The sequence below is a fragment of the Podospora anserina genome, chromosome 4 (assembly GCF_000226545.1).
Source record: "Podospora anserina S mat+ genomic DNA chromosome 4, supercontig 2".
NCBI classification, from domain to species: domain Eukaryota; kingdom Fungi; phylum Ascomycota; class Sordariomycetes; order Sordariales; family Podosporaceae; genus Podospora; species Podospora anserina.
In genome coordinates, this window is record NW_001914835.1 from 136,827 (window position 1) to 149,193 (window position 12,367).

A 12,367-nucleotide genomic window follows, 5' to 3' on the forward strand; every position below is an offset into this window, starting at 1 on the left:
TTGCTCAATGGCAGTGGGGGCTCCGAGCCGTCAGCCGTGTTGGAGAAATCGCGACTACCGCCAAGATAATATGCGGATGCGGAACTGAGGGCGGTCGCCAGATTGTCTGCGGTTGGATGAATACTGTGAGAGGTATGGTGCCATCAGAAACCTGTGTTCATATGATCAGGTTCGAAAGGGGGTGTGAGGACCCTGAAGGGTTCCGTCCGAAGTGTGGCAACAGGACCAGAATACAATGGTGAGCATTGCTTTGGTCACGTTTGTTTCATCTCTAGAAGTGCCGACATGTCCAGTATCGACAGTCCCCCTCACTACTCAGGCACTGACCTTTGACTGGAAGGAGCGGGACAATGTCTGAGAGGCAAATGCACGATTCCCCCCTCCCCCCAAGGGATCGGATTTGGTCCAGCTGCAAAATGCGGGGTCTCCACAAAATGTCAGGCTGTTTGAGTGTTCAGGTTGCGTGGTGCGCTCTCACAGGGGCGGCAAAGTGTGTATGTGTGAAAGAGAGGGAGAGAGGGACCAACCATGTCAGTAGCTTTTTGCTGGGAACAAGGGGTGGTGGTGGTCCGGGTACTACTTTGTTTTTTTGGTTGGAACCAAGCGGCAGTTTAGATGGCTAAAATACGCCATCATCTGAAACAGAGCGTTGTTATTTGCTGGCTGCCTTATAAACGGTTATAGTGCCGCGCCCATTAAGCCGCAAAGCCCATGTATTAGCCGGCACATCCACCTTGGACGCTGCATATCTTTTTGTCTTGACAATCCCAACGAGAAGGGTCACACACACACACAGCCGAAGAAAAACTCTCCGGGCTGGCTGGGGGGGGATGCCAGGCTTTAGCCGAAGCGGCGTCAAAAGCCCGATGGAAAAGGCTTGTATTATTTGGGCGGCAAGGAATAACAATGATCACTGGGTACACACGAACAAGCATTGAGAGAGATTGTGCCTTGTTCGGCACACGGAGCCAACAAACCGGTGGCCTACCTAGGCGGGATGGGGGAGGATAATACACTTGATGATGTGCTATCTACCAGGCATGTGCTCTCCGCGCAGCGTGGAATCAATCATTGGGTCCCTTCGTTTCCTGTAAGAGATCATGCACCTCATTATTGCTTGCCCGGAACAGCAACAGCTGGAATCCGAGGAGGTGCACGCCACCACCTCGCCACATCGTCACACAGTTACACATACCCAAGATGGAGCAAGTGCTGGAAAAGCTGGGGAAGGGTAGGCAGGGGAGATCTCGGGCTATGGTACCGACTGAGGAGAGAGCAGGTATTTACCTCAACTTGACTCCCGAGTTTTCCGGTTTGAAAATGTCACCTGGATCACCACTCGCCCCGGTCTCCCAATTTCAGCAGTCTTGTTGTTTTGTTTCCGTTGAGGACGATGATTGATCCCCGGGAAGGGCTCACGGCAATTAGGACGGTAAGCAGGCCCGAGGTGACATTGTGGCTGAGGAGAGTGTGAGCCTTTTAGAGTGTGAAGTTGTAGACCGGGAATAAACTTGGTCTAATATTGATTGAGACGATCAGTTGGAGCATGCCACTCTTCGTCCACCAGTCTAGCGTTTGTATTTGGATAACCAATGGTCAGAGTAGTGTATTCAGAACCCTACAATGTCATATTTTGGTCCTTGTAGTCATGCGTGCTAACTCATGCCAAATCATCTCGAACCAAACATTGAATTAGAAGTAGACTCGAGTGAGAAACTGGGCCCATTGCAGCCTCAGCTTTTGATGCCACCAAAGGCCTGTCCCAACTATGCACAACAGATATACTACACAATGCCACAGACCACCTCACCATCTTGAAGAATCTTATACATCCCGTCCACATGCTCAAACGTAACATCTTCCCTCCTTCTCAGCGCCACATAGAAGGCCTCTCTCGATTCCTATGATATATGTCAGGTAAACCAATGTTTCCATCAAATTCCACCAAAAAATGAACAAGAGCCACAACTCACCTTCCTCGACGACATTGGCTTCTCCCTATGCACCTTTGCAAACATCTTCTTCAGCACCATCTTCAACTCATCGTCGCCACTCCCTTCGTAATACTTGCACACGAAGTGCCCGTCCGGTTTCAGTGTTTCGCTGGCAAACGTCAACGCCGCTTTGCAGAGTTCCTAATTTTCCCCCAAACATGTATCGTCATCATCACCACTTCTGAAGAGATGTCAAAAGAAAATAACCTACCATGCTCCCCGCGTGGTCCCTGAGAGAAATTCCGCTCGTGTTCATCAACCTGTGTAGAGACAAATACGGGTTACTTATGCTGTTGATTTTGAATCCTTGAGTTTGGGGCCAGGGTTCGGACATGTCGCTTAACACCACCTATTGTTTTGTTATGTTTTCCTCGTCAGCATTTCTACTCCCCCCTTTTTCCTTAAAAAAAAAAAAACTAAAAAAAAAAAAAAAAAAAAAAAGCTTACATCAACCACCCTCATATTCATGCCCTTCTCCTGTTCCAACTCCTCCTCCTGCTGCGCCGACCGCCTCTCCAAATCGATATAACTCCCCCTCTCCTCCACCTCTCCCTCATCTATCTCAATGCTCTTTTTTGCCGCCCACTCCCGCCTCCTCTCCATTTTCCTCCGTTTCAAATCCGCCTCCAACACAAAATTTTTGCACATCTCCTGCACCGCCTTGCTGAGAAAGTTTCCCTGGATGGTGCTCACCCCCTTTGGCGGCTGCGCAGGCAACAAGTCGATGCCAATCACCTTCCCGTCCGGGGCCGTCGCGTCAAGTGCCACCTGCGACCACGACCCAGGGGCGTACCCCAAATCAACGACAATCTGGTTCCTGCGGGGCCGGAAGAGGGAGTATTTTTCTTGCATCTCTAGGAGCTTGAAGGCGGCGCGGGAGCGGAGGCCTTGGACTCTGGCCGCGAGGGCGAAGCGGTCTCGGGATTGGCGTTGTTTCCACTGGGAGCTGGAGGAGGAGGGGCGAGATTGGGGGTTGTTGTTTGGTGATGGCGTTGTAAAGGTGGGTCTAAAAAAGCATGATGATGGTAATGGCGAGAGCGAGAGGAGGGTGCGATTAACGGGTCGGACTGCTGCTGCCAGCCGGAGAGGCGCCCGGAGGCAGGATAAGCTCATTGTGAGGAGTGCGATTGTGAGGGTCCCTTAAATTTGTGTAAGAACGAAGAACCGGAACTAAGTTTGGAACAAAAGAAAAAAAGAAAATTGACAATGTAAAAGATGTTGTCGTATTTGGCGAGTGTTGATGAGATGAGCACGAGAGCTTGCAGAATTGATGCTTGTAAATGCAGCTACCCGAACTTTTACATCTTGGCATGGGCTAATCCATTATGATTATCGAGTTATCGGGTATCAAAGCTCGCTTATCGACATGTCTTGAACGACAAAGCACTCTCAACATCACCAGCGACATCAAATCACCCACAACCAGACCAATTGAAGTTGAACAATGTATGCATTCGAATAACTGATACAACCAGTCATCCCAAAAGTCCCACATGTATGTAGTGTAATGTACCCAAACTCCATTCCCATGCCCACAAACTCCTATGCCATCATGAATAAATCACACACAAAATCTCAAGCCAGAAAGCTCGCTCCCACACCCCTCTTATCCCTCTTCAACGGCGAAAAGGCCTTCCCTGACCCACCAATCCCAATCACCTTGCCCACCGGCCCCTTGTTCATCCTAGAAACAGGCGGTCTCTTCCTCACACCACCAACAGCCGCCACCGGCTTCGCTGTCTCAACTACCTTCTCGTCCTCGTCCTCCTCAAAGATAGTCGGAGGCGCTGCACCGCCCAACTTCCTCTTCTTCTTCTTCTCCGGCTCCACGCTCACAGAACGTTGCCTTCCAGGCGCGGCATCTGCGGCCGCTGGCTTGGAAACAACAGCCTCCCCCTCCACGTCCGCCTCCTCCAAAGAAGGCAAAATAGCAGTCATCTTCTTGACACGACCCACAGGCGCATCCTCATTTGCCTTCCCAGGCGAGGAAGGCTCCAACGGCTTAGGCGCATTCGTCGACCCCTTCGGCCTACCCCGAGTCTTCTTCTCCACCATCTTCTTCCCCTTCGCCACAACAGGCGCGGCCTCCTCCACCTCACCCTCTGGCTCACCCGCCTCCTCAGCAACAGGATGCTGCTCCTCCTCCTCATCCACCTCCATCGTTTCAGCCGGCGCAGCAACAGCGGCGGTCTTAACCCCCACCGTAGCAACAGTAGGCGTCCCCTCCACCTCCCCAATCGAACCCACCGTCTTGTTCAAAAACGGCGTGATCGAAAACGTCGACTTCTCCACCAAAACCGACGTGTCAAACCCCCTCTTCTTAAGAGGACGCTTCGGCCTGTCGTCCATTCCCCCCGGCGTCATCAGCACCTTTTCATCCACCATCAGCTCATCCACCGTCCTCTTCTTCTTCGCGTTCGCCTTGGCTGCGCCAGGCTTCTTCAGAGGGACAGTAGTCGTGCTGCCAAGCCCAGCAGGGATAGCAGGGACCTTAGCCGTTGCCTTCTCCGCCCGCTCGTTCGCCCTTTCCAGCTCAGTTCTGCACTTCTTCAGCTCCTCAACCGTGTCCTTGTACTTGTTTTTCAGCTTCTCAACCCTGTTCAGCAGGGCATTCTTTTGCTCTTCGGCGTCTTCCACCGCTTGCTCGTTTTCTTTCCTTAGAGCTTCAGTCTCCTTTTGCTCTTGCGCCAGGGCTTTCTTGAGGCTTGTGAGCTCCTCCTTTAGCTGCTCAACCTCCTCCCCATCCGCCGCACCGTCAGTAGTCTTCTCCGCCTTGGCCGCCTTCTTCAAAGCAGCCTTCTTCTCCTTTTCCAACTCCTGAACATTCAACCTCAACTGCTCCAACTCCTCCTGTACCTCTGCCATCGCATTCTCCTTTTGCGCAGCCTGTTTCTTTTCCGTAGCAAGAGTCTTCTCCAACGCAGCCAATTGCCCCCTCAACCCCTGGATTTCCTCCTCCACCTCGGCGCTCTTCTGTGATGTCTTCTTTTCCTTGGCCAGCTGCTTCTCCAGTTCCCGGATTTGTGCTCTGAGCGTTTCCTCCTCCTCCTGGTTCTGGTTCTCGTTTTGCTGCTTCTGGAGCAGGGCAGCCTTTTGCGCGGCGCGCTTCTCGTTGGCGAGTTCGACTTCTAGCGTGTTAAGCTGTCTTTCGAGGGCCAGCTTCTCGGCGAGGACGTCCTTTTGGTGGGCGAGCTGGGACTTGAGGTGTTCGACTTCTGGCTTGAGGAGGGAGAGCTCGCGGGAGAGGGCGAGCTTTTCGGTGAGGATTTTGGAGGAGTCGACCGAGAGGTGGGAGAAGGCTGTTATTTCTTCCTATAGAAATGAAATTAATATTTGAAGGAGTGTGCAAGGGAGCTGGGTGAGGGGGGATGTTACCTTTAGATTAGAAATCTCGCGATTCTGAGTCTGCATCACCTTCTCCTGTCTCCTGCACCGTTCGTGCAGACTGTCGAGTTGCTGGCGCACATCGTCGGCTTGGTCGGCAAGATCTTTGATGCGCGCATCTCGCTGAGTGATTTGGTCCTTGAGGGTGGAGGCTTCGTCTTGGAGGAGGAGTTGCCGAACTTTGGCTCGTCGCGCGTCCTCTTCTCGGATGACTAGTTCTAGCTGGTGGGCGGATTGATGGTATTGGAGGTCAAGTTCGTGGAGTTTTTGGGTTCTCTGAATCGCATAAAACATGTTAGCGTTGTCGTGTAGGCGGTTGGTTGGCATCAATGGGACATTTTTCGCAACCTTTTCAGAGTCCATGATTACATGGTGCGACGACGCGTTTTTCGACGGCATTGATCACGTAATGATGCGCGCAAGAGCGCGAGAAGAATAACAAAAGACTGTTGGGTTAGTAAAACTGGATTGACGTCCACGAGGGAGTCTTGAAGATTCAGGGGGTGTGCGTTGCAGTGAGGTTTGGGCGACGGTGAGGTGTGATGACGGAGAGAAAGTGGTTGCGCCAGTGCTGGCCAGGGGACCAAAGCGTTGCGAACTCCAGGTTTGAGAGTAAACAATCTGCCCGAAACAGCCTAGCTGGATCCGCCCCCACCATTTCCCCACTGCTCAGCTTCTACTGCCAAGATATGACAGCCGCTGACAGTGCAGTCGCCGGGCCGGCTCGCAGCCTTGTCAGACACTGCCAAGCTACGGGAAGCTGCAGGGGTGCAGCTGGCAGAGAGCTCCAGGTCCACTGCAACGGTGTTCGCTGACGTTGAGGACACAGTTGGAATTGGATTGGATTTGGAAGAAGAAGCTATCGAGAGACGTCGTCGCTGTCGTCGTCGTCAATACCGCCCACAACCACCTTCATTTCTTCATACACCCTCCGAAATCACACAATGCGCTGGCTGCCCGCTTTCCTGACGGCCTCGCTGGCCTTTGCCGGCGGGTCGCTGGCAGCAAAGAAGACGACCGAGGAGCGCTTCAACTCCTTCCACGCCAAATCCATTGCTTCCTCATCCGCCGCCCCGATCAAGCTCAGCGATGCTTCCTACCGAGAACTCACCGGTCAACCCCGCGATTACACCGCCGCCGTGGTCCTGACCGCCATGGACTCCCGCTTCAACTGCCAGCTCTGCCGCGAGTTCCAGCCTGAGTGGGATCTACTTGCGCGCAGCTGGGTCAAGGGTGACAAGGCTGGTGAATCGAGGGTTCTGTTTGGTACTCTGGACTTTGCCGACGGGAGAGAGATTTTCATGAGTGTAGGAGCTCCCTGAACATGCAACAAGGAAAAACATATCTAACATGGGATATATAGCTCGGCCTCCAAACCGCCCCCGTCCTCCTCCTCTTCCCACCCACCGTCGGTCCCCACGCCGTCGCCAACAGCGAGCCCCTCCGTTATGACTTTTCCAACGGGTAAGCCGCCTATTTCCTCCTTCCTCTACCCCAACCTCAAGCTAACCTCTCCCCTCAGCCCTCAAATCGCCGAAGTAGTCCACACCTGGATCGCCCGCCACCTCCCCGACCGCCCACACCCCCCCGTCAAAAGACCAATCAACTGGATGCGCTGGATTTCCACCACGGTCCTCACCCTCGGCAGCCTGACAGCCTCGTACGTCGCCTGGCCTTACATTGTGCCCGTGCTCCAATCCCGCAACATCTGGGCCGCCGTCACGCTCATCTCTATTCTTCTGTTCACCTCGGGCCACATGTACAACCACATCCGCAAGGTCCCGTACGTTGCTTCGGATGGCAAGGGGGGTATCAGCTACTTTGCCTCTGGGTTCCAGAGCCAGTACGGGTTGGAGACGCAGATTGTTGCCGCTCTTTGTAAGTTTTTTTATCAAGTCAACTGAGAAGAGGGAGCATGTGCTAATAATTGGAAATAGATGGTTTGTTGTCTCTGGCGGGCATCTCCCTTGCGATCAAGGTGCCGAGAATTGGGGACTCCAAGACGCAGGGGGTTGCGGTGCTGGCGTGGGGTGGGGTGTTCTTTTTCACGTATGCGTTTTTGCTGAGCGTGTTTCGGGGGAAGAACCCGGGGTATCCTTTTAGGCTGCCTCCTTTTGTTTAAGGGAGTGATCTGGGGCGAGGGGTGGAAGTGGGGAGAGGTGCCTGGTGAAACAAGCACGAGAGAAGAAAAGCAAGGTTGTGGTGGTTCTTGAAGAAGAGATATAAAACGACATTTGTGTATAACAGTACCCTTTGCTCAGCTCAGGGGGTTGCTTCTTTTTCTCTGGGTTTTGATATGGTATTTAGCATGTAAAACGGCGTAAAAGATTTTGGAACTGGAAAATGATGAGAATCTTGAAAGCACAAGATAGCGAAATACTTTATGAAGAAGGGTAAAATAGGGGTTACCCAAGGGGCAGTGCCATGCCGATTGTGGTCTGGTGAAGAGAGTGATATTATCTTGTGACTATCCGACTGCTGTAAACATCTCCCATCCAAAGCCCGATTAGCTCAGCTGGTTAGAGCGTCGTACTAATATAACAGTCTTCACTAGGATATCCTTGTGTGTTATATGTAGTCAATGCGAAGGTCAACAGTTCAATCCTGTTATTGGGCATCCTATCTTTTGTTTTTCCAAGTCCTCTGCTGACTCTTGAAAGACCTTTTTACTCTTGCTCGTGAGGCTTTTGTGGTCGCCATCTTACGTTGAGTTTTAAATCGGTGCAGGGTCAAGCTTCGAATGGTCCTTATCAGCGCTGTCTTGACAGTTCCCCATGACAGGTTGTTTCTGTCCTCGCCTTGGTGTTTTCTCTTCTCGCCTCAGTCAACTTGGTGCTGAGTTTTGGATACCTAGATGGCATCAAAAAAAGTTTTCATCGCACAGTTTCAACTCTGTACATACATACGTATCATGCTGTTGCATGCATTCATTCCCAGCCAACTTTGCCACGCCCACTCTCTAACGGCCAAGAGTACGAAGACCAAAATGATGACACTGCAATCAGGAAAGATATGGGAGGCAAAAGCAAAATGTATCATCTCTCCCGCCGGGAATTGAACCCGGGTCTCGAGCGTTGCTGGAGTGACAAGCTCACATACTGACCACTATACTACGGAAGACTTTTCTCTGGTGTGGACACCTGGTGTAGTGTTGTGGGGCTGTTGGAAAGGCGAGAGGGGGTTGGGTATATATGTGGAGGTAGGGGAGGGAAGGTTGGCAAGGTTGGGTTGAGTTGGGGGGAAGGAAGGAGGGAGGGAAAGGGGGTGCTGGGGGGTGGAGTGGGTAGGGGTGGGTTGGCTAGGGAGATTGTTGAAGGTGCTTCAACGCGAGTTGTAAGTTCTGACAGCTAGTACCTGCTGCTGTGTTAGGATACTGCTTTACCCCCATTAGTCTGGGTCAATGAGGTGTATGTAAGGGGCATAAGTGATGGGAACGCGGGAGCAAGAGAGCAACACAACACACGAATTGTTTCAACTAGAGTCGCAAAGCAACTACAACTTCTAAATTTCCCATCCCGATAGGTGGACTCAGCTTCAAGCTAGACTTCCAAAACTTGTAATAAATCCCCATGGCTCGATCTTTACGTCCAGCATAAAGCATCATTCAAGTCCATCCCTTCGTACCTTCCTCCCCAGCTCTATCCAACCAAGTGCTTAAGCACGTTGCGCCGAGCCGGACATTCTTTAAATTCTTCCCACTCTCCCGATACAGGCGGCATGAATCCCGTTGCTCCTGGTGGTGTCATAGGAGGTGTTCCTGGCAATTGTCCCGGGAATTGAACTTCCGGAGGCATTCCCATGTCCATCGGTTGTCCTGACAAGGCCTCCAAACTGTGGTCCACCCATTGGCCCTGTCATTCCCGGTGACGGCGGTGGCAGTGGCGGTGGCGGTGGTGGTGGCATAGACCCAGGCATGAACTGTGAAGCTGCCATTCCCATAGGCGGTGATCCCATAGGCGATTGTCCCATCGGTTGTCCCATCGGTTGTCTAATCCCCGGTCCCGCTCCCGGTTGCATCGGCGGTCCCATCGGCGGCGGCCGTGCCTGTGACTGCGGGGGGAAAACAAACTGCCCGTTAGAAGAAGGCTGTTGCGAGTAATGCTGAGGAGGGTGACCAGCATGGATCCCAGGTGGTGGCGGAGGAAAATCCGGGGCAGGACCTTGAGGAGGGGTATGAGGTGCGTGTGGGTATTCTTCATGCGCATCACCATCGTCGTCATAGTAGCTGCCGTCATGGCCCTCGTAGTCCTCGTCAGAGAGATGGATGCTGGACAGGACGCTGGCCAGGTCACTGGCAGACTCAGCGTGGTGTCTTGTTCTGTACCGGCCCCTATCAGCGTCTCTACCCGAAGATTTGTGAGGACGATCAGGAGGGTGTTGTTTCCAGGCGGCGTGCTCTGAAGGGCGGCTATGAGAGCTATGGTGATAGTGACTTGAGTGTGATTTGGACTTGGACTTGGACCTGGACTTTTCTCTTTCCCTTGCATTAACATTTGCATGGGCCTGCTGACGGGGTCTAAATGGATACAGTTGAAGCTTGAATTGTCCCTTCTTGGTACTCAATTTCTTCTCCACAATCCGGCCCATTTCCGCTTGCACTGGTCGCCTACGTATCTCTTTCTCTATCTCCTTTTCGGCCTTCTCATGCTTACGCCTTGCCTGTTCACGTGAGAATGTCTTGTGGTCTCCTGCCATGAAGGCGAGAATCCCGAGAGACTTTGACATAGGGGTTTTAAGCAGACATGAGGCAGCCCGTACATGAGAGAGCATCACTTCGAGCCAGATGAACAAGTCTTCAAAGATATCAGCAAACATGTCACTGAGGATGATTAGAACGATAGGCCTCTGATGATACCTTGGGGTGGGTAATTGACAGACCTTCTAAGATACCAGGTACCTTAGTTAATAGGCCTTCAAAAATAGTAACAGGCCATCGAAGCTAGTCAACAGTCTTCGAAGATGGCCGATCTGCCCACCTGACATCGTGATATCTACCTAATTCTTTCACTGTGAACAAACTTCCATGATTGCACGCTGCTGTTTCAGATATTGCGAACTGATAAAAGTTTAGCACATTCCCTCGAGCATAGAGACAATCAACAACTCAGCTTGAGAACCGAGATAAACCTCACGGCAAAGTTCTCATCCATCCCAATCAGTGTTGAGGGCTGCTGACGTGGTCATGGCACGCGGCCCGCTCCTGGGTAAGGTCAAGTGTTTACAAAGACATATCAAGGGGTTTGAGGGACCTGAGATGGCGGGATATTAGAGAAAAGTAGGGATAAGAATGTAGTATGAGGTATCGGCGTGGCTATGAGGTTTGAAACGGTGAAGAGTTCGGTTACGCTGAGTGCGGAGAATCAGAGAATAGAGATAAGAGGTATCATATGGATGGCATTCATATCGAGGGGAAGTATATATATCAGATTATCTCAACAGAATTTTGATCCCATCTTTGCCATTGAAAGTAAGAGACTGTGTAAAGGCCAGAAGCACTGGTACAGTGGCCTTCAAAACTGAGATTGATGGATATAAAAACAAGACTAAGGCAATGGATATCTATTGATGTAGTTATTGATATTGCTGAAAAGATAGTCTCATCAGGGTTACTAAAATGCTTTCAAAATAATCAGTCGGTGTGTTTCAGTTGTCTTTCTAGACTTATGAACCCCTTGGCTAGGTAAGGCTTCAAACATAGTCTATCTGCGTTTTAAGATAGTTCCAAGGCCTGAACAGGTAACGGACAGTCTTTTAGATACAGCTTGAACACTTTCTAGCCCGTGTTATATGTCTTGAATGGACTGCGTGCGTCATTAGATTTTATTTCCATGGCTCTAAGAACGTCATCTGTTCCCGAAGCTGAAGGAAGTAAAAGTCCAATTTATACAAGCAGGAGACGACTCACAGGTACTGACATGCCTCTCAGTAAAGTATCAAATTCCAAAGCCCATCAGCTTATACATCATATCTATTAACATCCTTCTAACGCGACAGCAGCAGGTAACTCAATATCAACAACCCATGGAAACTGTGTCCCATCCTTCGCCCCTTGAATAGCCGCGTTAACAAATAAAGTACTCTTTCCCACCCCAATCGGCTGCTCATCCCCGGCACAATGACTTGTCCTCTTGTAACCCCTCCTCCGCAAATCTTCCAGCCGGCTCTCCTTCTCTCGAACCACATCCTCCGTATCCCATTTCCCCGGAAGAATACTCCCAAGATTTTCCACCAAAACAGACCCCTCGTTGTTGATGTCACTAAAGTGACTTGGCTTCTCGCTGGGTACTTCCCGCCATGCCACAAATCTGGCCCCCCAACCATTGTGAACATGCCCATAGAAGTGCATCTTTGGGCGCGCTCTGGCAACAGCAGCAAAGAGATGTTCGCATCCGAGTCTCTGCTTGGACGCTGCACGGTCGAGGATCCCATTCGGTGGGCCGTGGGTGATGACAATGTCGACATCACTCGGTATGTTGAATTCGTGGTTCTCTCCTCGTTTGTACTGAAACCCCCAGTCGTCTGCTTCGAGTGATGGCGTGAATGGGCTGGCGTAGACCGTCAATTTCGCTCCGTTTCGGAGGGCAAAACTGTGGATGCCCTTTCCTAGAAAGACGACATCTTCCGAGTTGAACAAGCATCTGGCCTCTCCGACATCTCCATATTCGGTTTTGTTGAGATCTGTATCCGAGCCAGGTAAAGCTGCTGAAATTCTGCCACTTTTTTCTCAAAAGCCATTTTGTCAAGTGTAAAACCGTGATTTCCCGCGATGATCAGTTTCAGAGGGGCATCGATGCGGTGGAGGAGGTCCAGAGATGTTTGGAACTCGTGGATTTTGAATTCCTCGGTCAAGTCGCCACAGTGAATCGCTACGTCGACTGGTACATTGGGGATCGCCAGCCCCTTCTCGGCGTGTGAATCCGAAAGAATAAAAAAGCTGGTTTTGATGGCGTTTTTCTGCATTTTGGTTGTAAGGTGGTGGATTTTGTAGG

General features: G+C 51.4%; 4 protein-coding genes across 4 annotated transcripts, besides 2 other annotated features; 1 reads left to right on the forward strand and 3 right to left on the reverse strand.

Annotated features, from left to right (window-relative positions):
* Positions 1-1,784: 1,784 nt before the first annotated feature.
* Positions 1,785-3,107, reverse strand: PODANS_4_2430 (uncharacterized protein; the record flags this gene model as incomplete). The annotated part of the gene is made up of 5 exons (XM_001903859.1): positions 1,785-1,901; positions 1,974-2,135; positions 2,206-2,254; positions 2,327-2,343; positions 2,442-3,107. 5 exons carry the CDS (start codon positions 3,105-3,107, stop codon positions 1,785-1,787), a joined length of 1,011 nt encoding a protein of 336 aa, XP_001903894.1.
* A 462-nt stretch (positions 3,108-3,569) lies between these two features.
* On the reverse strand, positions 3,570-5,741 carry PODANS_4_2440 (uncharacterized protein; the record flags this gene model as incomplete). Its single annotated transcript, XM_001903860.1, has 2 exons — positions 3,570-5,228; positions 5,370-5,741. 2 exons carry the CDS (start codon positions 5,739-5,741, stop codon positions 3,570-3,572), a joined length of 2,031 nt encoding a protein of 676 aa, XP_001903895.1.
* A 581-nt stretch (positions 5,742-6,322) lies between these two features.
* PODANS_4_2450 (uncharacterized protein) lies at positions 6,323-7,500 on the forward strand (the record flags this gene model as incomplete). The annotated part of the gene is made up of 4 exons (XM_001903861.1): positions 6,323-6,685; positions 6,742-6,842; positions 6,901-7,256; positions 7,316-7,500. 4 exons carry the CDS (start codon positions 6,323-6,325, stop codon positions 7,498-7,500), a joined length of 1,005 nt encoding a protein of 334 aa, XP_001903896.1.
* Positions 7,501-7,878: 378 nt separating this feature from the next.
* Positions 7,879-7,995, forward strand: a tRNA (tRNA-Ile).
* A 422-nt stretch (positions 7,996-8,417) lies between these two features.
* Positions 8,418-8,498, reverse strand: a tRNA (tRNA-Asp).
* A 2,851-nt stretch (positions 8,499-11,349) lies between these two features.
* Positions 11,350-12,338, reverse strand: PODANS_4_2460 (uncharacterized protein; the record flags this gene model as incomplete). Its single annotated transcript, XM_001903862.1, has 2 exons — positions 11,350-12,032; positions 12,131-12,338. The coding sequence occupies 2 exons, from the start codon at positions 12,336-12,338 to the stop codon at positions 11,350-11,352; spliced, it is 891 nt and encodes a 296-aa protein (XP_001903897.1).
* Positions 12,339-12,367: the final 29 nt, after the last annotated feature.